The 22,926-nt window shown below is 57.1% G+C and overlaps 11 protein-coding genes and 3 non-coding genes across 14 annotated transcripts; 8 read left to right on the top strand and 6 right to left on the bottom strand.

Annotated features, from left to right (window-relative positions):
- Positions 1-30: 30 nt before the first annotated feature.
- Positions 31-1,998, bottom strand: BO72DRAFT_478493 (serine carboxypeptidase). The gene is made up of 3 exons (XM_040947512.1): positions 1,645-1,998; positions 1,042-1,586; positions 31-973 (listed from the first exon to the last, which is right to left on the bottom strand). Exons 1-3 carry the CDS (start codon positions 1,919-1,921, stop codon positions 83-85), a joined length of 1,713 nt encoding a protein of 570 aa, XP_040799953.1. The 5' UTR covers positions 1,922-1,998; the 3' UTR covers positions 31-82.
- A 114-nt stretch (positions 1,999-2,112) lies between these two features.
- Positions 2,113-3,423, bottom strand: BO72DRAFT_512768 (SDR family NAD(P)-dependent oxidoreductase; the record flags this gene model as incomplete). The annotated part of the gene is made up of 3 exons (XM_040949450.1): positions 2,485-3,423; positions 2,425-2,449; positions 2,113-2,130 (listed from the first exon to the last, which is right to left on the bottom strand). Exons 1-3 carry the CDS (start codon positions 3,228-3,230, stop codon positions 2,113-2,115), a joined length of 789 nt encoding a protein of 262 aa, XP_040799952.1. The 5' UTR covers positions 3,231-3,423.
- Positions 3,424-3,560: 137 nt separating this feature from the next.
- On the top strand, positions 3,561-6,071 carry BO72DRAFT_512760 (Zn(II)2Cys6 transcription factor; the record flags this gene model as incomplete). The annotated part of the gene is made up of 3 exons (XM_040949449.1): positions 3,561-3,712; positions 3,773-4,832; positions 4,897-6,071. 3 exons carry the CDS (start codon positions 3,561-3,563, stop codon positions 5,896-5,898), a joined length of 2,214 nt encoding a protein of 737 aa, XP_040799951.1. The 3' UTR covers positions 5,899-6,071.
- Positions 5,844-6,887, top strand: BO72DRAFT_449372 (PaaI family thioesterase). The gene has a single exon (XM_040945008.1). The coding sequence runs from the start codon at positions 6,245-6,247 to the stop codon at positions 6,719-6,721; it is 477 nt and encodes a 158-aa protein (XP_040799950.1). The 5' UTR covers positions 5,844-6,244; the 3' UTR covers positions 6,722-6,887.
- A 2,253-nt stretch (positions 6,888-9,140) lies between these two features.
- BO72DRAFT_432124 (zincin) lies at positions 9,141-10,007 on the top strand (the record flags this gene model as incomplete). The annotated part of the gene is made up of 1 exon (XM_040943163.1): positions 9,141-10,007. The coding sequence occupies one exon, from the start codon at positions 9,141-9,143 to the stop codon at positions 10,005-10,007; it is 867 nt and encodes a 288-aa protein (XP_040799949.1).
- A 338-nt stretch (positions 10,008-10,345) lies between these two features.
- On the top strand, positions 10,346-10,417 carry BO72DRAFT_t172. Its single transcript has one exon. It is a non-coding gene; the product is annotated as a tRNA-Ala (tRNA).
- Positions 10,418-10,976: 559 nt separating this feature from the next.
- BO72DRAFT_t170 lies at positions 10,977-11,066 on the bottom strand. Its single transcript has one exon. It is a non-coding gene; the product is annotated as a tRNA-Asp (tRNA).
- Positions 11,067-11,148: 82 nt separating this feature from the next.
- On the bottom strand, positions 11,149-11,220 carry BO72DRAFT_t169. Its single transcript has one exon. It is a non-coding gene; the product is annotated as a tRNA-Ala (tRNA).
- Positions 11,221-11,811: 591 nt separating this feature from the next.
- BO72DRAFT_156472 (uncharacterized protein) lies at positions 11,812-12,390 on the bottom strand. The gene has a single exon (XM_040939272.1). It carries the CDS (start codon positions 12,157-12,159, stop codon positions 11,857-11,859), a length of 303 nt encoding a protein of 100 aa, XP_040799948.1. The 5' UTR covers positions 12,160-12,390; the 3' UTR covers positions 11,812-11,856.
- Positions 12,391-12,674: 284 nt separating this feature from the next.
- Positions 12,675-14,041, top strand: BO72DRAFT_487169 (NAD(P)-dependent alcohol dehydrogenase; the record flags this gene model as incomplete). The annotated part of the gene is made up of 3 exons (XM_040947966.1): positions 12,675-13,117; positions 13,229-13,661; positions 13,753-14,041. Exons 1-3 carry the CDS (start codon positions 12,835-12,837, stop codon positions 14,039-14,041), a joined length of 1,005 nt encoding a protein of 334 aa, XP_040799947.1. The 5' UTR covers positions 12,675-12,834.
- Positions 14,042-14,194: 153 nt separating this feature from the next.
- BO72DRAFT_487168 (uncharacterized protein) lies at positions 14,195-16,113 on the bottom strand. The gene is made up of 5 exons (XM_040947965.1): positions 15,818-16,113; positions 15,401-15,728; positions 14,711-15,327; positions 14,509-14,640; positions 14,195-14,443 (listed from the first exon to the last, which is right to left on the bottom strand). The coding sequence occupies exons 1-5, from the start codon at positions 16,028-16,030 to the stop codon at positions 14,234-14,236; spliced, it is 1,500 nt and encodes a 499-aa protein (XP_040799946.1). The 5' UTR covers positions 16,031-16,113; the 3' UTR covers positions 14,195-14,233.
- Positions 16,114-16,383: 270 nt separating this feature from the next.
- BO72DRAFT_381372 (uncharacterized protein) lies at positions 16,384-17,664 on the top strand (the record flags this gene model as incomplete). The annotated part of the gene is made up of 4 exons (XM_040941432.1): positions 16,384-16,506; positions 16,582-16,654; positions 16,709-16,906; positions 17,030-17,664. 4 exons carry the CDS (start codon positions 16,384-16,386, stop codon positions 17,662-17,664), a joined length of 1,029 nt encoding a protein of 342 aa, XP_040799945.1.
- Positions 17,665-18,692: 1,028 nt separating this feature from the next.
- BO72DRAFT_478485 (sodium:solute symporter family protein) lies at positions 18,693-21,059 on the top strand (the record flags this gene model as incomplete). The annotated part of the gene is made up of 4 exons (XM_040947511.1): positions 18,693-18,962; positions 19,019-19,280; positions 19,335-19,612; positions 19,672-21,059. 4 exons carry the CDS (start codon positions 18,693-18,695, stop codon positions 20,908-20,910), a joined length of 2,049 nt encoding a protein of 682 aa, XP_040799944.1. The 3' UTR covers positions 20,911-21,059.
- An 84-nt stretch (positions 21,060-21,143) lies between these two features.
- On the top strand, positions 21,144-22,363 carry BO72DRAFT_407199 (HPP family protein). Its single transcript, XM_040942346.1, has 2 exons — positions 21,144-21,638; positions 21,689-22,363. The coding sequence occupies exons 1-2, from the start codon at positions 21,429-21,431 to the stop codon at positions 22,115-22,117; spliced, it is 639 nt and encodes a 212-aa protein (XP_040799943.1). The 5' UTR covers positions 21,144-21,428; the 3' UTR covers positions 22,118-22,363.
- The last annotated feature ends 563 nt before the right edge of the window (positions 22,364-22,926 follow it).

Raw genomic sequence — 22,926 nt, 5'->3', positions numbered from 1 at the left:
CTGTGTATTTGATAGATTTGTCAACATAGTGAAGATAGATCCGCATAAAGCATACGTTGTACTCCAACCAAAAGACGACAGACTACATCTGCAACCGCAGCGCACTCTTCCGCCACCCCTGCCTCCTCGCCCGCTTCCCACCGATCGGGTTCGGCCTATTGGTCGTCGTGTTGTACGTCGCCAGCGGATCCAGCACCTCCCACTGCACGGTCCCATTGCCCTCGCGGTAGGTGCTCTTGACCGACCCGACCGTCCTGTACCCCTCCGTCCCGGCATCCACAGTCCCTGTCGCCACGTCCTTGCCCGAGATGACCCGCTCGAACATCTCCAGCGCCAGCAGAGGTTGGTAGAAGGGGACCTCGTGGCCGCTCTCGTAGACGCGCACGAAGGCGAAGCGGCCGGCCTGGCGCACCTGGCCGTGCACCACCGCGTCCGAGGTCGTGATGTTCGTGTAGCCCGCGGCCGCGAAGCCGGGGGCGCCCACCTCGGCGGCGACGGCCTCGCCGCCCAGCCAGTTGCAGTTGTAGTCGGCGTCGCCGGCGTACATGGCGACGGTGACGCCCTGGCGGAGCAGGGCGGCGACGTCGGCGGTGGTGCGCATGCGGCGGCCGTCGTCGCCCGTCGCCGAGAACGCCTCGTACACCGCGTTGTTGCTCTCCGTGAAGTTGACGTACGCCCCGATCGCCGCCTGCACCCGCGCCGTGTTCAGGTAGTCCACGTAGAACTCGTAGGGGAACGGGTCCGGCGTCAGCTCCCGGATGTCGTACTCGTCTCGCCCCAGGTACAGGTCGTAGATGCTCTCCACCTCGTTCGCGCAGAACGAGTCCGCCGTGCTGCAGATCGCATCCGTGCCGCGCGCCGCGCAGTCGCGCAGCTGGCTTAGGCAGTTGCCCGGTCCGTAGACGTTGTTGTACAGGAGGGCGCTGATCGAGGCGTTGTAGGGCTGGTAGTCGTAGGTATTGCCGGGGTAGACCTGGTGGTTGGAGGGGGGGAGGGTTAGTGAGTCTTGGACTGTGTATATGACGCAAGGAAGAGGCTTACGGTGAAGTTGTAGTAGGCCTGGTACTGGATGATCGGGTCGTACCACCCATTCCCGATCATCACGCTCTCCAGCTGGATCTTCTTGGCCCCGTGCGGGAGATGGGCGTTCTGCTGCTCGATGTACTCGTTGAAGACGGGCCCGTAGTGGCCCCCGTAGCTCTCGGTAGTGAAGTGGAAGGATTCGCGCGAGTACTGCGGGAAGGCGCCCATGAAGCCCTGCAGCGCCCGGTAGAAATTGGGGGCGGCGTTATCGGTCGAGTCGGCCGTCAGGCTGATGTTGGGGTACGAGTAGGTGCCACACGAGAGGCCGGCCGCATAGTCCGGGCAGCTGGTCGAGGGCAGGCTGATCACGTTGCTGGTCTCGGAGTCGACGTAGCCCGGGACGGGGATGCTGTAGGAGAACCCGGTCTGCACCGGCTGGTCGATGTACAGCATGTTGCTCGCATTCGACCACGAGTACGGGTTGTTGTACACGGAGCCATTCGCGTCGACTCCACAGGGGCCGTTCTCCTGGAAAAGGCCGATCATGGACGACGACCCAGGACCTGGACGTTCCGACATCAGAATTATATGGCAAGCGATAGTTCACCGGGGTTGATCTACCTCCATTGATCCACACCGTCAGCGGGGCGTCGTGGGGACTCTGGTTCCGCGCTTCAAAAAACCAGAAGAAGATGTGCTCGTCCTCGGCCACATCGAGGTAGCCAGAGAAACTCTTCACGCTGGGATCAGTTTCGCAAATCCCGTTGGGGACCCGCTTGTACCGAACGGGGACATCGAGATAGCCTTTGGTGGAGATCAGGTCCGTCGGAGGGGCAACAAATTGGGCCTGGGTGAGTGGCCAGGCACCCAGCAATGCGACAGACCAGAGAGATCGCATTGTCACGATGCTCTGAACACTGGAAGTACAAATTATTTTGTATCGTATTCAATGGCAGGGGCTGGGCTTGGCTTGGCTTTTATGCTAGCATCACTAGGCGTTATCTCCAGGGTATCGGAGGAAGATAAAAGGTGTGGAGCCTGGAGGAGGCTGGAGCAATGCAATGCAGTGGAGTCAACAAATTGCCCCAATTAGCGGTGTAACCTCGGCTCTGTACGCGCAAATCAGAGGGTTGCCTTCCCCCTCTTATCAGCACAACGCGGATCAGATTGCATCACCTTGCTATCAATTAAACTCCTTTGGGGTATTTGTTGATGATTGCTCGATGCTTATATGTAATGCTCCCTCCGGAGTCCGTAGGAGATACTTAATGTCTAGTCAGATTATATGTCGTCACTTAAGCATGGCATGCATTTGGCAGCACAATGATTTCACAGAACTTCAAGCCAGCAATGACTATCCCTCGCAACCACAACATCTATTTTACATCGAATCCCACTCACACTCTCCCCGTTGACGAGGTGATGCCTCCATCTACCACCAATTCCTGCCCCGTGATATACCGGGCCTCATCCGAGGCAAGAAAGACCGCCGCATTGGCTACATCCCAGGCATCGCCCATGCGGCCCATGGGCACCTGTGCGTCCCGCTTCCGCATGTACTCCTCCTCGTCCCCACCGGGCGCATACCGCTTCGCCAGTTGCTGCGTGTACGGGGTATAGATCAGCCCCGGCACCACCGTGTTCAATCGCACCTTCTTGGCCGCATAGATGACCGCCGTCGCCTTGGTGAACTGCATGATCGCCGCCTTGGTGGCCGAGTACGCGACCTGCGGCTTGCCGATGTACCGCAGCCCCGCAATGCTCGACACATTGACGACCGATCCCCCGGTCGCTTGCTTCTCCATGAGCGGCAAGACATGGTGACAGGTCAGATAGATGCTCTTGAGATTCAGCTCCACCTGCGCGTCCCAGACGTCCTCGGCCATGGTGGCCGGACCCCCCGGCTCGGACTTGCCGACGTTGTTGACGAGGATGTCGATGCGACCGTGCTTGCGCATGCAGGCGTCGACCAGCGCTTCTACGGAGGTGGAGTCGGTGACGTTGGTCTCCTGGACATCGCACACGCCGCCGGCCTCCTCGATGCGGGACTTGGTGCGTTGCGCGGAGGCGAGCGAGCGGTTTCCGCCGTAGATGAGGGCGCCCTGCTGGGCCAGTTTGGCGGCGATGGCCGCCCCGATGCCCCAGCCTTCCTCGGTGGTTTGGCCCAGGCCGGTAATCAGGACGACTTTGCCGTCTAAGCGGAGCATGATGTGATGTGTGGAGGTGAAAGGAATATTTTGATATTTTGGGTATACTTTGCAAGAAGAAAAGCCAAGCTACTACTAATAGAAGGAAGCTCTGCCCACCGGCTCTTATCAGGGCTTATCGTCGGCGGATCGTATCCGCTACCCTCGGATGCTGTCCGGTCCGCATCCGCCACGAGGACCACAAAGATTGAGACGGATTAGAACGGGCTAACGGATTTTCCCCGGCCGTGCTAATCTTCGCATCCAAACCCTTCGCGGCGAGTCTCCGTTTGATTCATGCATCGGTTGCATAGTGCTTAATGCCAGACTCTTCTCCATTTATTGCACTTGATGGACTCTCCCAGACGCGCGCGCAATCGCGCCGCCTGCAGACGCTGCCAGCGTCGCAAGATTCGTTGCGATGGCATCACCCCCACCTGTGGCGCATGCCGGAAATCGGGCGTTGCTTGCGTTAATGATGGAAAGCAGGAAGTGCATCGCTCGTTAGTCGCTGCCGTACTTCGAGAGCCTAACTACTACCCATACTAATACGATAGCTGTAGGTACATTGCGAACATGGAAAACAGAATCAAGTGGCTGGAGTCGATTGTTCGGGAGAGATGCTCGAATGTCGACCTGAGTAATGGCCCGGAGCGGCACTCAGAGACCCTGGACGAGTCAATCATGGAAGATAGTTTGCAGCAGAACCATGCATCGCCGCAAGAATCACAGCAAAACCCTCTTGAAGCCAGTCAAGCCACTCTGCCGACGCCCGATCAGTCAGTTTCCCAGGCTACAGCTGTCGTGGCGGAGGCGAACGCAGCTACCCTACCCACCCCCGACCAGTCGATCTCGCATCATGCCCCCGTGCAGGACGAGCCACACCAAGCCCACGAGATCGGTCTGGTGTCTCTCTCCCGTGGGAGTGATCCCCGTTACATCGGCCCATCAAGCGGATACTTCTTCGCCAAGCGCATCTTCTCGAATACAGGCTGGCGCGGCCGGCAGGAATCCTCCTCCCGCGGCAATCTGTCTCACCTCCCCGTCGAGTTGCTGAACCCGCCAGCCACGCTGCCACCCCAGAAGGAGGTCGCTGTCGAGCTCTCGACCACGTACTTTCGAACCGTCCACCTCCTGTTCCCATTCCTACACGAGCAGCGTCACATTGAACTGCTGAACGAAGTGTACAGCGCCCCGGAGGAAAACCCAACCAGCACGTTTCAGGTGTATATGGTTTTGGCGATCGCGTCCCTGAACCTCTCCCGTCAATGCAAGCTCCAGCTCCCGGTGGAAGGCTACTATGCGTCAGCGATGAAGTATGTGGACTACGTTTGCCACGATGGGTCGATGGCTGCGCTGCAGTGCTTGTTGCTGCTCATGGTCTACGCCCTGTACAACCCCTCTTGCAACGTTAACATCTGGAATCTGAACTACCAGTGCCTGGCAAGCGTGATAGACTTGGGGCTGCAACGCGACGTTCGCGCCTCTCCGTCTTACCAGATTTCTCTGTTCACCCAGGAGATGCGGACGCGGGTGTTCTGGGTGGCGTACACATTTGACCGCGCGGTCTGTACCATGATGGGTCGACCGATAGGACTCAGGGACGAAGCGTGTGAGATCCGGGTACGCCTGAGCCTTCATACTAGAATCTCGTATTTACTAGTGATGCTGTACTAACCAACGGCAGTTCCCCCTGGATATCCCCGACCGCAACCTCATGGACCGCACTGCCAAGCCGCCCGTATCGCTGGAAGCGCCATCCCACATGTCCTATTCAATCCATCTCTTCAAACTGGCGCAGCTCAACTCCGAAATCAAATACGTCATGCACAGCATCTGCCGCGACGCGCCCGCCTACGCATACCCGCCCGTGAAAGACATCTTCGGCTGGCAGCGGGACATGATGCGATCCCTGCAAGAGTGGCATGCCGCCGTGCCGCAGCACCCCCGGGATCAAGACAACACCGGGATGACCCCGTACTGCCACGCCAAGTACCACGAGACGATGGTGCTCCTGCTGCGCCCCAGCCCGGCGATCCCCGCTCCCGCCCCGGAGATGCTGGATCTGTGCGTCCAGCACGCCTTCATGCTGCTGCAGTGCTTCGGCGATCTGTACGACGCCGGCCGACTGCTGTACAGCCGCCTGGCCGTGCACGCCGTCTTCCTGGGCACGCTCGTCCTGCTGCACGGGATCTGGAAGCTGCCGGACACGGCGACGCGATACCGCACGGACGAACTCATCCGCCAGCTCAACTCCGCACAGAGCATCCTGAGCAGCATCGGCGAGCACTGGGCGGAGGCCGCCAGCGCGCGCGACTGCATCGCCCAGCTGTCCAACGTGACAGTGCAGCGGCTGCTCAAGAGCCCGGCGGGCCCCGGCGAGACCGCGTCGTCGCCGGTGCGCCATCGCCTGCGGGATGCTGGCGTCCCTGCGACCCAGCTGCAGCATGTTGACCAGAGAGGTAGGGCCGGGCAGGGGCAGAGCTCCACTTCTTACGAGGACGACCCCACGCTCTCGTGGCATGCAGGGCTGCCGGGACAGCCTCCTACTGCTGCTCCGTCTCCGCCGTCGGAGTTTCTGAACCTGTTCGACGACCTGCTGCGGTGTGATTTCCAGGGCTGGAGCGGGGTCTCGGATCTGGACGGGTTGATTCGGGAGATATTCAGTAGCTCTCAGCATGAGAGCTGATGGTTTTCATTAGTTACACCAACAAAATATATGTGACTTGTCTGTTTCCTTAGATGGTACAAGTTACATTTCTTTGATTGGATGGGAAAACCATTCACGCAACCCACGCCCAGGAAAAGCCGCCCGGCTACTTCCGACGGAACAAGCCGCGCGCAACCGAGTCTGGCTCTGGCTCTCGGAAGCGCTCCGTCTTCCGTCTCACTCGGATTTCCCCTCCCCCCCACCTTCCCCCACCATAAAAAAAAGACGACCCCAAGATCACCACCAAAACAAACCCCCAATTGACCCTTTCCGCAATCAAACCCCACACAACCACTTCAGGCTCAATTCTCTCACACCATCAACAATGACAACCGCTCCCAAAATGACGCCCGAGGAGACCCTGGCGCACGTGCAAACCGTCAGCGCGACCCAGCGCGCCAACAGCCCCATCTACGCCCACCTCCTGGCGGACGTGACCATCACCGCCGCCACCGAGGGCCACCTGCTGGCGACCATCCGCATCGCCCAGCCCCACATCAACTCCAAGGGCGGGCTGCACGGGACCATGTCCGCGTGCCTGGTCGACTGGGCCGCGGGCATGGTCATCGCCACCTACGGCGGCAGCTACACGGGGGTGAGCACGGATCTGCATGTCTCGTACGTGGCGTCCGCCCGGGAGGGGGAGACGCTGGAGGTGACCGGGCGGGCGATGAAGGTCGGCGGGACGATGGCGTACGTCTCGGTGGAGATCTGCAAGGTGGTGCCGGATGAGACGGGTGGGGGGGAGAAGAGGGTGGTGGTCGCCACAGGGTTGCATACGAAGTTTGTGAAGCAGCGGTGATTGGTGTCCAACTCTGAGAGTTGCGCTATGCTTTGGGTGGATTGGAGATGTGCATGTTCATGGATGGCGTTGTTTCTGCTGAGCTGCTTCTTCAATGGATGGACTACTTCTACATTATAGATGGGGAGGGTGGAATTGTGATTTAAATCCACAGGTTATCTTCATGTCCGTAGTAGAATCTCCAGAGATTAGATTCACAATCAGGACTCCCAACAACTTCTCACTTCAGTAAACACCCCCCGCCCTTTCATCATCACCCTGCCGCGCCTTGCCCAGCAGACTCGCTCGAAGCGACTGAAGCCCCGGCCGCTCTCCCTGCGTATCACCTTCAGCAGTAGCGGCAGCAGCAGTCTGAGTATACGTATCCGGCTGTTTATTCTCGATAATCTCCTCGGCCGCCCCGTACCGCCGCAGCGCTACGAGACCATAAGCATCCAGTGGCTTCCCATCGCTTGGTATCGCCGACGAGCTGGTAGCGGATATCCTCATGTGGCACTTTTAATTCTCATATCCCTATTTCTTTCGCCTATCTACCCATCTGTTCCATGAGCTCCCAATTCGTCACAAACAGCAGGATCACAGGCTTGATTCTGCAGAGTCTGGTTATCATGTGCCCTCTTGGGAGCCAAGCCCTACCGCCGAGACGTTGCTGGAAGTCACGTCGGCAAGGTGAGTGAAAATGGATGAGTCAACAATCTCCGGTCGGCTGTATCATTTTCTGCATCGCAAGCGAAACAGAAGTCTCAGTTTGTAGTCGGGAAGATGATTGTCTTATTGGCGCTGTTATGTTGGTTGCAGAGCATGCTCGTTCTTCGCGGTATGTGACAAGTAGCCTCTCCACCTTGCCTCTTCCCAGGCGTAGAGAAAATAATAGGGGAAAAAAAGACGCAAAGTATTCTACATGCCTATAATCTCATATAGTGAAGAATCGACGAGAAGCGACTCAGACCTTAGCCACGACTTGCGACAAATGTCGGCAGCCAACACGGAAGTATGAAGTCAAAGACGGACCCGGATACGAGATCCATGGATCGACGCCAACTCAACCAGCTAACCACAGACGGGAACAAGATACGAGCAACCTGGTTCAGTCACAATCATAGATCCTCTCTTCAGGCTGTTCAGGTGGTTCAACGAGGATTTCAACCTCGCAACAAGCACGGAACTAGGCCGGAGCTGTCACTGTAGGTGTACATCACAGCTTAGTAGAATCAAGCTCGGGTACAGACTAGTGGTCATAGTTCGGAACGTCTCAAGTGGCTTTCACTACAGTACTGTACTTTGTGGTACGTGCAGAGGAGCAGGCACGTATCTCCCGAACCCACACGAGCTCCTGGAGCTACACTGATATGGTATAGCTCAACCCTGACGAAGGGAGGTCCGGGCGGAAGCCGTGAGGAGCTCGAGATGCCAGGAGCATTTGAAAGCACCATTAAGGTTTGGGTTGGTGAGCCTAATACGAACCACGAACCATTCATCATCACAAGGCTGCATGCGGCCGTCGTGAGCTTCAACGCACAGCCCCCACAGCTGCACCGACTAGACTCTTGGTCCGAGCTTGAGCTTACAGCCACAGCGATCAGTTGTTTGATCTTGGCTTTTGCTGCAATGAGGAAGCGGAATCTGGGCCACAGGCCACTTTCATACGACGGGGGCGGCCGGCGCAATTTCATCCACGTATTGCGCACGGCAGGTTCACTGCAATACTCAAAGTCCTCCTCGTCGTGCAATCACCAGTTGATGGCTGCGCTCCTAGAGACCAGTTACACAGCCATGGTCTCTGGCATGTGAGTTGATATTTGGATCGTAATCCGGCCGCTCCTTCGGTCCCGAATATTGTAAAACTGTGGACCGGTGCTCCAGACCCAGCACTACGGTTGGATAAAACAGACATGGCCAGCTCAGAATACTATGAAGATCCCAATTGTAAGGATTCAGTGTCAGCTTCTCTTTAACGTTTGCGGCTGCTCGTGTTGAAACCGAGCAATCCTTGCAACATCCCCCGGGTGGCAGCTTAGCCTACAACACGAACTTGTTTCAGACGCCTACATCGCGCGAGTCCTTTGTCTTCAGCTCTCCAGCGCCACAGCCAAGCTGAAAAGCTCCGAGTCATTTGACAGGTGTTGCGCAATTACTGCTGAAGAGATAGACATCGGCAGTCGAGTCCAGACCATTGAGCGACCTCCAAAGTGGTAACACACTCTGTCGTGGGATTATTTCTTCCAACTGGTCACTCATGACGGGGTGCACCCTGAACGACATAAATACGGCCTAGTCGTCCCGGTCCAGGGTTCGCTTTTCCTCTCAACAACCTCAACCCCATCACAATCTCACTCAACCACCATATCCAACCAAGCTGGACTCCGTCGCCAAAGACTGGTGTGGAACCTCGATCCGCAACCGACCCAAGCCCATCATCATGTCCGACCAACAGGCGACCCTCGACCCGGGCCGCGCCAGCTTCTTCGACGACCTGAAGGGCGCGGTGGGGCAAGAAGCCCTAAAGACCCTCGACCCCGCAACCGACCTCTCCGACGAACAGCCCGACGAGCTGTCCTCCACCTCCGGAGGCCCAGCAAAGTACACCTGCTCGACCCAGAAGCCCGCCCCGGTGACCTTCACCGATGCCACCAGCACCAGCAGCAGCGACCCGGCGGCCAGGACCGCCGCCCTCCAAGTCGGCTTCGGCAAAGTGATCCCGCGGTGGAAGCCCGGCCCGAACCAGCGCGTCAACTTCGCCGCGTTCGCCAACGGGTACCCGAAGGCCGAGTGGGCAACGCTGGCGGCCAACGCGCTGAAGGCGGCCGCGGACGAGTGGAACCGGCTCGAGCTCGGGGTGAGGCTCGAGTGGGTGGCCCGGCTGGAGGATGCGGCGTTCGTGCTCTCCTACGGCGGCAGCCAGGGCGGGGTGCTGGCCGAGGCCTTCTTCCCGAGCCCGATCGACCTGAACTATCTGAACGTGTACGAGTCGGCCTTCGCCCCGGGCACCGTCGCCTACCTGAAGAACATCTTCCTGCACGAGCTCGGCCACGTCCTCGGCTTCCGGCACGAGTTCGCCCCGGAGCTCGAGGATACCCGGGATGACTACACCGTGCAGCTGGGGCCCCGCAACCCGCTCTCCGTCATGGCCTACGAGTTCCCGCCGCAGCTGCAGACCTCCGACGAGGACAGCGCGCGCGCCTTCTACCGGTTCCCTGGCACGCAGCTCGGGTGGGGGGAGGCGCGGAGTCGGGCGCCCCGGTCCGGGCGGATGCTCAAGATCGTGGATGTGGAGCCGAACAACTAGGCTTGGGGATGGGGTCGGGAGAATGGTACTGACTAGTCTTGCAGTCCTCTCGGGATTCATTTCGATGTGCTTGTTTGGTGCGTCTTCCGTATGTAGCGAATGAGACTGCCATGCTACTCCTCAAAACGCGTCCGAGGATACTGCCCTTGTCGTAGTTGTGCTCTATCTATATCTCATGACCTGAACGCCAACCAGTAGGTAGTCCCAGGAATCAAGATGATTATGCAAGGTCGGAGAGTGGGAACTACCCAGGCCCGTGGGTTGGAAATCCTTCTCACAGTGACCAGCTCTTCAACGCAGTAACATATAACCAGATTTCCAGGCTCTTTTCAACAATTGGGGCTGTGGTTTAGTGGTATAATATTCCCTTAGCATGGGAGAGGTCCGGGGTTCGATTCCCCGCAGCTCCATCTTTTTGTCTTTTTTCTGGGCGGCCACTCCTGTGGACGGCAGCTCTTAGGCGGATGGGCTTGTGTAGGTCCCGTCGCTTTAGGCCGTCAACAAATCGCCTTGTTTGCAGCATCGGCCGGCGCATCGAGTGGATTGACCGCATGGTATACCCGAAGAACAATATGCACTGCCTCGTCTGGTTGGAACCAGGTGTAAATCCTTGAGTTCAAGCGGGTGTGACCTGAAGGCTGGGATCAGGAATATGCGAGGGGTGCGTGACAATCGAGTGACTTGGTCCATGGGCCGGTACAATTATCCCTGGAAAGTGAGCCATCAGCCTTGGTTCTATGTGTGGTGTTGGGGTGTTGGGATGCATGACCAGGAACATGTTCCTAACACGATTATGGGTGATGGTGCTCATCCGGTGTTGTAGACTTGAAAATTTAGGTCCTGGATTCATTGAGGTCCTTGGTGGGGTATGAGATTATTCGTGGGGGGTAGGGTAGTGTAGAGCAAAATCAGAGTGCACAAGGGGAAGCCATGGTGTTATTGATGAAGACGCAAAAGGCAAAAGGAAATCTCCCCGACTGGGAGTCGAACCCAGGTCTCCCGCGCTTGTTCCCGGATGGGATTGACAAGCGGAAATCATGACCGTTAGACCATCGAGGAAGGGATACTGACAATGTGTAATATTGAGATTATCACAGGTTGATACTCGAAACCCCCGAAAGAATGAAAGGAGGCAAAAAGATGGACTCGCCGGGAATCGAACCCGGGACCTCTCCAATGCGAATGGAGCGTTATACCCCTAAACCACAAGCCCTTGTTGTTTAATTGAGTTTGTAGTTCGGTATATGTACCATGGTTTTGAGTCATCAAGTCAATAGACAATGCACCTTATTCAGGTCCAATGGTGTGTAGCCTACTCAAAATCTATTCATTTGGTGGTTAATTATGATATACCAATGAAGTGGATGACTGTAGTGTGTCTAGCTATGTATAGATATCCATCATTCACCTTCGGGCTCTTGTCATCTTTTCCACCAAACAATTCCGCTCGGATATATATACGCACGGGTGAGACTCCGATTGTCAGCCAACACACTGTAACCCAGCCACCAACCAACTAACCTTGATATCGAGGCCTTCAAATCACAGAGTGTAATACATCGAGAACCAGTCCCCTCCAAAGACCCTCTTGGCGAGACTAAGTCCCGATATTCTCCCACTCGTTGTCGCAGTGACACAAGCCGACAGGCAGTAAGCACTAGAAAACATCCCATAGATTGTAATGATACGCTCACCGCTACGACACATCCAGGGCTGGCGAACTATCTCAACATCCTGGGAGCTAAGTTGTACGGCTCCAACACACCATTCAATGCACAAGCAGCCTGAATTAAAGCCCAACCGCAAGCCCCAGAGCTCCCACCACATAGACAGAACAAAGAAAGCCCTGCTACCAAGTCAAAGCCGCACCGCACAAGGGTCCTGTAACTGGCATAACCGGTATACGGCCCTGGCTAATGCCCATAGAGAATAGTCGCGAGTGATGAACACACTGGCATAATGGCACACCGGAGTCTTCACAGAGCGCGAGAAGACCAACACCACTACCAACAAGTGCAGGGAAGCCCCTGTCACCGCATAACTTATGACCTTCCAATCGTAAAAAAAGGATCGATAGTCTAGCCCCAGTGCAACAAGCAATCAGAATACCAGGGAACCAAGCAGCATGACGGTACCCTGTCCTAACTGGCATAGTCCTGTGGGGATGATAGAAGCCACTGGCGTCGCCGTTGGCCCCGCCAAAGCGTTTATTGGAACCGATGAGAAATTTCTTTTGACTATCTCGCAACTTTGGAATGAATACTCTCGATAGAAGCACGGAACACAATCACGATTTGACGTGCCATAGGTAGTCTAGCCCAAGCCTCGGTTGCATCGGAACTGTTTCAGGTTTCAAGATCTCGATTCTCGACTGACACATGGGTACGATCCTGCAGACCCCCTTCTTCTGCTCTCTCTTTTTTTTTTTTTTTTTTTTTTTTTTTTTCATTTTCTTATCAGAGGTCAAGCCCGGATCTCGCGGACCGGGCAGCGGCAGCGCGAGCCTCGGCATGAGCTTCGATGAGTGGAGCTCAGGAGAAAAATCCAGACGGGTGGGCCAATCAGTGCCATTGCTCCGTTGCACCACTCCATCTAAGCGTTGGAACTACCTAACCTATACAGGTTCCCATCGTGCAACCGAGATCTCGTCGCTCGATTCGCCGGGGTGTTCACAGAACCCCCGTTCTGGAGCCGCAGCACTGGAGCCATCATATTTGTGCGGGAGGAAAACAAAGCAAGAACGGGAGATGGATACTATTTAATAAGGGGGGTGGACCCTCTTCGAGTACACCAGCAAACAAAATTAAGACAAGACACACGCAGCACCATGAGCATCACATTCGATGTATTCCGCGGGTCGTCCGAGGGGCGCATCGTCGCGGACAAGGTGACGCGCACCCTCGAGCTGCACGAGGTGTTCATCGAGACCACCCACTCCGGGGTCTGCGGCACCGACGAGCACTACCTCAAGGCGGGCAATGTGCTGGGCCACGAAGGGGTGGGCATCATCCGCGCCCTGGGGGCCGGGGTCAAGTCCGTTCAGGTCGGGGATCGTGTGGGATTCGGCTATACGCACAGTATCTGCGCCTCCTGCGAGGAATGCGCGACCGGTATGTCTTTTCCAACGTTTTTTTTTTTTTTTTTTTTTTTTTTTTTTTTTTTTTTTTCGTTTTTATTATCGGTGGTGTGTCCGAGAAGGCAACTTACCCCGAGAATCCTAGGCCATGATCAGTACTGCCCGAACGTCAAGATGTACGGGTTCCACGACCGGGATAACGGCTCGTTCAGTTACGGCGCGGTCTGGGACGAGAACTGCGTCTACCGCATCCCCGACGGGTACGACTCGATCCACGCCGCCCCGCTGATGTGTGCGGGTGCCAGTGTGTGGGAGATCTTCATGCAGTACGGGGTGCGGGCGACGGACCGGGTGGGGATCATGGGCGTCGGCGGCCTCGGCCACGTGGCCATCAAGCTCGCCAGCGCCATGGGGTGCCAGGCTGTGGTGCTGTCCAGCTCCGAGGCGAAGAGGCAGGAGGCGATGGAATACGGGGCGTCAGAGTTTCATGTCTTCCAGTCGGGGGGCCCGGTGCCCGCGGGGTTCCGTCAGGTGAAGCATCTTCTGCTCTGTGGGAGTGCTGATGTGGACTATTCTTCGTAAGTGGCTGTCGACCCTGTCTTCGCTCCTTCTGAACTTGTGCCATTAGCACCCAGACTGCATCCAATGGTCTTACTGACGCACCGCTAGTTTGATGCCATTGGTGGCGACTCGCGGCAGCATCTACCCTCTCACGCTTACCCTGAAGCCCGCCCCGGTGCCCCTGGCCCGCCTCTTCCTTCGTGGCATCAAGATCCAAGGGTCGTTGGTGGCCTCCCGCCAGAATATCCGGTCCCTGTTCGAGTTTGCAGCGAGGAAGAATATCACCCCCACGACTATGACCTTCCCCATGACGCCAGCGGGCATTGAGGACGCGATGAAGACTCTGAGGGAAGGGAAGATGAGATATCGGGGAGTCTTGGTACGGGACCTGCAGTAGGACCAGGTGTCATCAGGCACCGATATTGATCTGTATTGTACATACGAAGCGAAGAAGAACAACAACAAATCAAATAGATTCAAGGCACCAAGTGCGTAGCAACACCCCAGATCTCAAAATCAGCAACGCCCGCTGAATGTCAGCCATATGAACGCCAAAAACAAGACATCATTCGTTACCAGCCGGACAGGATCAGACTGCATTCTGGGCGGAGATCATATGTTCAATCGACCGGGCGGTCTTCCTCCGCAGCATATACCACCCGCCCATCGTGACGACAGTCAGCGAGACGGTCAGGACGAGCAGGATCCACCACTGCGACGAGATGTAAAGCTCCGAGTGGCCCGGGGTGTCTCCCTCTGAGCGAGACGGCCCAGCGATAATATTGGTGCCTAGTATGGTCTGGGGGTGGATGTGTGCCTGTTAGCCCTAGTTTTCACCGTTGAGACTGCAGATAGGGCACCCACGGCAATGAAGGTTCCAGGGAGGAAGAGCATGGTCACCACCGAGATGGTGCTCATCGAGGCGCTTTCATGCATGGCATACTTGGTCATCTTCGTGCTGGATTGAGTGTTGATCCGCGAGCTCATGTTGAACAGCTGTTCAGTGTAAGTCGTTGCAACTGACCAGGAAAAGGAGATATCGTGCTATTGAACAGGGGCTTCTCACCAATTCCAGCAGCCGCTCCACCCGCCTCGCAACATCCTCCACCGACGACTTGAAGTAGGCGATCTGATTCTCGAAGCGATCGAATTCCTCCTCCATGCGGAAATACAGCCAGTCGCGCTCGGGGACGCCCGCCTTGCCCTCGACGAGGGTCTGGAAGGTCTCGTGCTGGATGCGCAGCCGCGCAATCACGCCCAGAATGAAGCTCATCTGGATCTTATCCTGGTCGAGGCTGGTCAGGGTGAGATGGAGCTTGTGCAGGTCGATGCGGGCGAACTCGTCCATGCCCCCGTGCACCCTCGCCTCCTCGTCGCGGATCGTATCGCGCGGCTCGCGGGCAGCCCGCCGGAAGTACTGGATGGTCGGGTTGAAGTGCATCACCGAGGTGATGAACGGGTTCTTCACGAGCGCGGCCGTCGTGGGCTCCCGGACGAACGCCTGCAGGTTGTCCACCAACTCCTCGTGCAGGCGCTGCGGCAGGTCGTTGAAGGATCGGTACTTCAGTAGGACGAGCGTCGACTGCGACCGCGCGTCGTATCGCGTCACGATCGTCATCTTGAGATCGGCTTCCTTGCCTAACCGTCGCACGTAGGCGCGGGCTCGGATTGCGTACCAGAATTCTAGAACACGAGCACCAAAAAAATATCCATGAGACGATTGGTCTATGTTGCCATTGGCGAGTCCTTCACTCACCGAAGGAGCGCATCTTTCCATCCTCATCGCGCTGCTGTCGCGAGCCGAAGATCTGTTCCTGGCCACGGATGTGGGAGGCCGCGGCGGGCGCGATGTCGTATCGCGTCAGGATCTTCAGAAGGCAGCTGCGTGTGATGTTGAGCTGCGATGGCACGCTCTCCTCACTCTGGTCGAGAGCCTTCTCGTTGTCGGGCTCAGTCACCCGATCACTGATGAGTTCGTTGGTGAGCAGTGCCTTCAGGACCGCAGGATCGTCGATGGTGTGGAGTAGTCTCTCCTGTGGGGTCGGCTGCAGCAGAACAATTCGGAGCTGGGGGTGGTGCTCTGCCTGCGCTTAGGGTTAGTATACCGTACGTACTGGATGGACTCTTTGCGACCGGGCAGAAGTTAGATAGATGGATAGAGAGGGGTAAATACAGCTAATAGTCGATCCATCTCTGCATCATCGCAAAAGCGGGCCGACCCCAGGCCATGGTCATGCTCCAGGACCATCACATTCGAGACGGGCGCATATTTCTCGGATCGCCACGATCGGGACTCCTCCTTCAGCTCTCGCTGGCAGAAGCTTCCATCGTCCAGGCCCGAACAGTAGGATGGCAGCGAGAAGGGGTACTGCGAGTGTATCGACATCCCATAATACAACCACTATCGCGGGGAGTCTGTATGCGGCAAAAGACGATCCAGACATGGCGACGCGAAAGGAAAAAGAGGTCTTATGAGCCTTATCACCATTGCCGTAAGGCTGTGAGGCAGGCGCTTCACTTTTCTCGCCCATTGCCTTGCCAAACATGGATTTAGCTGCATGAGGCTGGCATATGCGCCAACATGCGCCAACATGCGCCAAGTCCGCACCGCCTCATGAATACGAGAGGCTGCAATCATCCGCCTGCTTCAAGCCTTATCACCACCGCAAATCCCCGCACGCAGTCCTTCTCCTTCCCCTGCATCTTCACCCCTTCACACCATCCCATAAACTAAAAATAATGGGTGACGCTGCCAGCCTGCAGGTGCCCTTCTTCACCTTCCCTCCCCAACAGCCCGGGGAACCTTCCACTCGCAATTGGTATCAAGAACTTCTGGACCATCCGGAATGTGCCAACAATCCCGTATGTGGTGGTGTCTATCTATATTACCGCGGTGCTATAGCCAGCCTTCCAGACTAACGCTCTCCCACCGCACAGGCCAAGATACAAGAAGCCTACGAATCCTTCCGAACCGCAAGCCTAGAGCGATCGATTGGCCTGCTCCGCCCGAGTGGACGAGATGGCAGCACTGGCGACCGTAATAGTAGCCATCCTGTCCCACCAGCATCGCAGCGCATCACTCCCGACAAAGCGCTCATCCGCTACCTCAAGCTGCAAACCGACGAGACGGACGCAGCCCAGGAGATCGAGCAGCTGAGCCAGCAAGATGTGAATTGCCTGGTCATCTGGACGCGTCCCGACCCACCGATCATGCGCCTGCTCCTCGATATCCAGCGCCGGTTGTCGCGATTCGTAGGGCCTGGTGAGCTGCTACCCTACCCTCCAGTAGACAAAGCCCTCCAGTAGACAAAGAATGGGACTCCAAACCCACCGCATCTGTCTATTCATCATGTAGTTTCGAAGTATATCTGACCCAGCGACCCAGACCTCCATCTCACCCCACCTGCATCCCTCCATCTCTCCGTCATCGAGCTCTCCCACCGCCACCCGATCGCCCACCTCCGCGAGGTCTACGCCCACATCGGCGAGCCGCAACTCAAGGAGCTCCTCGACACCCCCCGCAACGAGTACCACCGAGACCAGCGGCACATCGCCCGCCTCGTCAAGCCGAAACTCCTCTTCGACAAGCTAGGCGTGGCGATCAGTTTCGTCCCTGCCGCTGCGGACGACGACGACGACGACGAGAGCCCGTACACGTATCATCATCTCCGGAACCAGCTGCATACGAGGGCGCTGACCACCGGGGTGAGCATCGATACGTGTTATACGGCGCCGATTGCGCACGTCACGCTCGGTCGGTTTGTGGGGACTGCTTTTTTCCAAGGGGAGGGGGCGGGGGTCGGTGATGGCCCGGGCAAGGCGGAAGAGCAAGAGAGAAGGGCGATGGAGCGGTGGGTGGGTCTGATCATGGAGATCAATGAGGAGTTGGAACGGGAGTGCTGGGGGCAGGTGGTCTGGGATGTCGGGCGGCGGACGGCGTTGGAGATTCAGTTGGGGTATATCAAGTTCGGACGTGGGGTGGAGGAGGCTGAATTGGTTGGGGTGCCGATCGAGGAGTAGTGATGCTTGAAAATTAGCTTAGAGTTGACAGGCTGGAGGGGAGGGTAAGATGCGATGCATTCGGGTTAGAATCCATGGTTAGAGTAGGGGTGACATAGAGGGTGCATTTTGTCGTTAGATGGGACGAGGTGCGATTTGATGCATCGCTCTGACGATCACAGGCTGGTTTTACTTTACCAGGTGTAGCAGTCAATTGACCCCACACCTAGAGGTCTAAAAGATCCTAAATGCTATCGATCTCCTGGTTGAGTGGATCACGACTCGATTGCAGTCACTGTTGGTGAGTGCAACTCAGAACGCTTGGGGCGGGCTTTGCCCGTAAAAAGTCTAGTATAGTCGGACTGTTCACATGGTCGTGCTAGATGAAGAGCACCTAGGGCTTGAGTCGGTAGACTTGAAGCCACTGTATGAGTCAGGGTAGGACGGGAGAGTACTCCTGAGAAGAATTTAAACGTCCTTGGGAAGCACAACTGATATCAGAAGAGGCACTGAACATCGGAAACTTGGACCGGTAGATGTGCAGATTCGAATTAAGGGTAGTCGGAGTTGGCATATTCACAGGAAATGTAGCAGTGTGTGCAGCTCACTGTCGCCACCAATTATAGCCCACTAATTTCCACAGACTGCAACACGACTAACACGAATAATTTAAAGTACGCTGGGGACTACATACCAGGTTTGTATCACCCGCAAGATGTGATGATGAAACCATGACTAGAAAATGGGAAACCCCTGTAGGTGGTGGTGGTTGTTGCCATAGTTCGCTTGGCGCACGCCATCACGAGCAGCACCCACTAACAAGCTTTATCAATCACCCACAGCTCGAGATCTGCCTGCCCTACTTCTTTCTCGGCCGGTACATGCATAACGCAATTGAGGCCAAGAACAGCGTGACAAACCACTCACAGTAGAGCAATGGCCAAACTCTATCGCCTCACAGTATATACTTAAATCGATGCTCCGGTATCAACACCAAGAAACCAATCGTCCACAACGGCCATTGAACAACCACCCCCATATTATCCATAATGACGGTAATAGATCTGGTGCCCCAGGGCACGGCCTATGGTCTCCTTATCGGCCTGGGCGTCCTCTTCTGCGGGGTGATCCTAGTGGCGATCAAGATCCAGAGAGCGTATCTAGCCGAGGATTCAGGAACATCTGAGATGTTCATGGTCGCAAACCGCTCGGTTGGCACAGGACTGACGGCTTCAGCGGTCTTCTCATCATGGATGTGGATCAATGAGACGGTTTTGTCGGCCGCGATGTGCTATCGCTACGGACTAGCGGTTCCCCTGGTAAGGCATGCAGCCCTAACCTTGGACGAGCGGGCGTTGACACTCAACCTTGACAGTGGTGGGGATCCGGTCTCTGCTTCCAGATCGCATTGATGGCAGCGCTTGGTGTCATGGCCAAGATCCGCGTGCCCTATGCCCACACTTCCCTGGAAATCATCCGCATGCGATACGGATGGGAGGGCCACATCATCTACATGGTTCTCAACCTGACCAACAATGTGTTCGGCTGCGCTTCGATGATCTTGACGGGGTCGCAGCTCATCCACGGCGTTTCGGGAATGAACTTTGTGGCTGCCACCATTCTGATTCCCCTCGGAGGTAAGCAAAGACATTCAGCGGAGAGTAAGGTGGTGCTGATTTCCAATGGTATAGTGGTGCTCTATACTGCCGTCGGCGGCCTGAAGGCAACTTTCCTCACGGACTTCCTTCACACCACTGTCGCTTTGATTCTCATCATCTACTTCACGCTCTCAGTCCTGACTCACGACGCTGTGGGCGGGTTGTCTGGTCTCTATGATAAAGTGGTCGCAACCGCGAGCGAGAATTACATTTCTGGAAACTATGAGGGCTCTCTGCTTACCATGAAATCGAAAGATGCCATTATCTGGGGCCTCATCTTGAAGTTCGGCAACCTCGCGCTGGTTGTCATGGTAAGTGCCGGCAGTCGACTTCTCTCTCTGCGAGACATGAATCTAACCGCAACCCGCAGGACACTGCGTTCTGGCAGAAGTCATTTGCCAGTGAAGTCAACTCCACCGTACCGGCCTACAACCTGGCCGCCGTCGCCGTGTTCGGCATTCCGTGGGGTCTAGGCACGGTGATCGGGCTGTCTGCGCGGGCGCTGCACAACACTCCCATCTTCCCAACCTACCCCGGTCCCCTCACGGCCACGGAAGTGAGCACGGGGATGGTGATGCCCTACCTCGTGAAAGCCCTGCTGGGCAACGCGGGGATGGTGGCCTTCTTTGTGCTGCTCTTCATGGCCCTGACCAGCACGGTCTCCTCCTCGATGATCGCGGTCAGCAGCATCCTCTCCTTCGACATGTACAAGACCTACATCAACCCGACCGCGGGGGACCGCCGGCTGCTGCACGTCAGCCATATCGCCGTCGTCTTCCACGCGATCTTCATCACGGGCATCTCCATCGCCCTCAACTACGGCGGCGCCAACATGACCTGGATCGGCTACTTCCGGCCCATCCTCTCGTGCCCCGGCATCATCCCGCTGGGGCTGACCCTTTTCTGGTCCGGCCAGACCCGCCTGGCCGCCATCCTCGCGCCCGTGCTGGGCTTCTTCACAGGCCTGGCCATCTGGCTGGCGACGGCCAAGTCGCTGTATGGCCGCGTGGACATGACCACGACAGGCGAGGGGCTGCCGGCGCTGTACGGCGCCATCGGCTCCTTCTTCTCGCCCGCCCTCTATTCGGTGCTGATCTCCCTCTACCGCCCCTACACATTCGACTGGCGTGAGTTCCTCCGCATCGAGCTCGTCGCCGACGATCAGAGTTCTGTCTCCGAGTCGCAACCAACCCGCAACAACGAATCCCGCGAGGACAAAAAAGAAGGACCCGAGCCCGAAACCAAGAGCGTCTTCGTATCCGCCACCTCCCCATCCCCCTCGCAGTCCCGCCTCAGCCTCGACGAGGTCATCCACCCGTTCTCCCCGGAGACCCTGCGGGAGTTGTACCGCTGGTCGCGCATCGCGTGGGCCACCTTCGTGGCGCTCGTGCTGATCACCTTTGTGCTGTGGCCGATGCCGCTGTACCGGGATTACATCTTCACCAAGTCGTTTTTCGCCGGGTGGACGACGGTGGCGATCATCTGGCAGTTCTGCGCGTTCTTGGCGGTGGTGGTGTATCCGCTGTACGATGGGCGGGTGGAGATCGCCAAGGGGGTTCGCGGGGTGTGGGCTTCGAGTCGGCGGGTTTGGGAGGGCCGGAAGAATTAGTGGGAGATTCTATGGTTGTATAGAGATTGTATCGATGCTTAGTTTCGATAGAGGTAGGTCAAGTTGATGAAAAATGAATTCCGTCATGCTGCTGCATAGTTTATCGGACCCTGGAAATCGAGTGTGGAGAAGCCAGCCGAGCAATTGCCGAGCCTTGCCGAAGCCGGACCCACCGGCAAATCCTGCCTTGCGCCCTGCGGATTAACCGAGTTCTTAAATCCAGGGCAGGCTGGGCTGGGGTAGGTAATTTGGAGCTGCATTCAACCAGTTTACCAGTCACCCAATCGCTGCAGCATTGCTTTAGGTAATAGAATCCCTGGATTGCTGATCCTCGCCCACCCTCGACCACCCTCGTGACAGACAGCCACTCACCGTCATAAACGTCGAAGTACTCCTTCGAACTACCCCCTCACCCGGACAGAGTCGACGACACACCTGTATGCTACTCAAAGACACCAGGGCTCAATTGTCGACATCCTCTCCACTGCAACAGCCCCCTTTTCTTCTCCAAACCACCCATGAATGAGCAAGAGTTCCTGGCCCGCCTCCCGCCGTGGCTCAGCCACTGGCTCGGCTACCGCGCCAGCCCTCCCCAGCCCCTGCCCAAGTATCAAGTCTGGCTGTGGTCGTTCATCTCCGCCTTCTGCGGGCTCTGCGTCGTCCAGGCCATCTTCAACTACTCCCACTACTTCCTGGACCGTCACGTACCGGGCATTATCGCCTCCTATGTTCGTTCTCCTTTTGCCCCTGTCCCTTGATCATACTAACAACAATCAAGGGCGCTTCCGCCGTCCTCGTCTACGGCGCCATCGAAAGCCCGCTAGCGCAGCCGCGCGCCCTCATCTTCGGCCACTTCCTGAGCGCCCTGGTCGGCCTGTGCGTGACCAAGCTGTTCAGCCTGATGCCCGACGCGGAGCGGTTCGAGTCCCTGCGCTGGCTGGCCGCCGCGCTCTCGTCGGCGCTGGCCGTCGTGGTGATGCAGGTCACCGAGACCACCCACCCGCCCGCCGGCGCCACCGCCCTGCTCCCCGCCACCAACGAGGCCGTCTGGCAGCTCTCCTGGTACTACCTGCCCGTCGTGCTGCTCTCCTCCACCATGCTGCTCGCCGTCGCCCTGCTCGTCAATAACTGCCGGCGCCGGTACCCCGTCTTCTGGGTGGCGCCGGTCACGCCGAGGCCGGCGTTGCCGCGGGCGGAGGCGAAGTAGGAGGTGCTTTTGGGGGGCGTCGTGGGGTGGATTGGGGTTGTTGTTGTTGGGATGGGTCTCTTGCACGGGTTTGCGGGCGTTGATTGGGCCTAGATGTTAGAGGTTGGGTGTTACGGTCAATGAGCCTTGTGTAATGATGCTGCGGAGGTTACTCTGGTTCGGTGTTCACAAAGAAAAGCTATGTTGATGAAAGATATAGATGCTTAGGAGACGAGATATTCATTTCTAATTTCCAGGATTCAGAATAGCTAATAATCAGAACATCCTTCTCAGCACAAGATGGATCGCGGATGCAGTAACCTCATAAATAACTCCCGCTCTCTACTCCGTGTCCACCGTCATATTCACCACCGCCCCGGTGTCAGCAACCCGGGACATGATGCTGCTCAGCTGGCTCGTCGTACACGAGAGATTGAGCGAGACCCGGTGCAGGTTCGTCTCTGCTGTTTTCTCATAGCTCGCGGCGGGGACTGAGACACGTGGAGAGGACGCCCGGGGCATTAAGTCGAGCTCGGCCATGGTGAGGAATGGATGCAGCGGTTCTGTGGAGGACTGTCGGGAACTCCTCAGACTGCACGGGTCAGGCGCAAGGTAGAGGGCCTCGTGCACGGTCCGGACACTGTTGTCCGTCGGGTACTCGTCTACTGCAGGGTAAGCACACCAGGCGGTATCTGCGAGAATGGCTGTTCAACTGACCAGGAGGGAACAAGAGCATCTGACGGTCCCAATCGTTCTCAGCCTGCGTGGCGTCCAGCACCCGGTCGAAGGACGGCAGCCGGGAGCCGCCAACTGCAGACACTGTCAGATTG

Source organism: Aspergillus fijiensis (genome assembly GCF_003184825.1).
Source record: "Aspergillus fijiensis CBS 313.89 unplaced genomic scaffold BO72scaffold_33, whole genome shotgun sequence".
Classification (NCBI taxonomy): Eukaryota; Fungi; Ascomycota; class Eurotiomycetes; order Eurotiales; family Aspergillaceae; genus Aspergillus; species Aspergillus fijiensis.
This window is presented reverse-complemented; position numbering and strand designations above follow the sequence as displayed.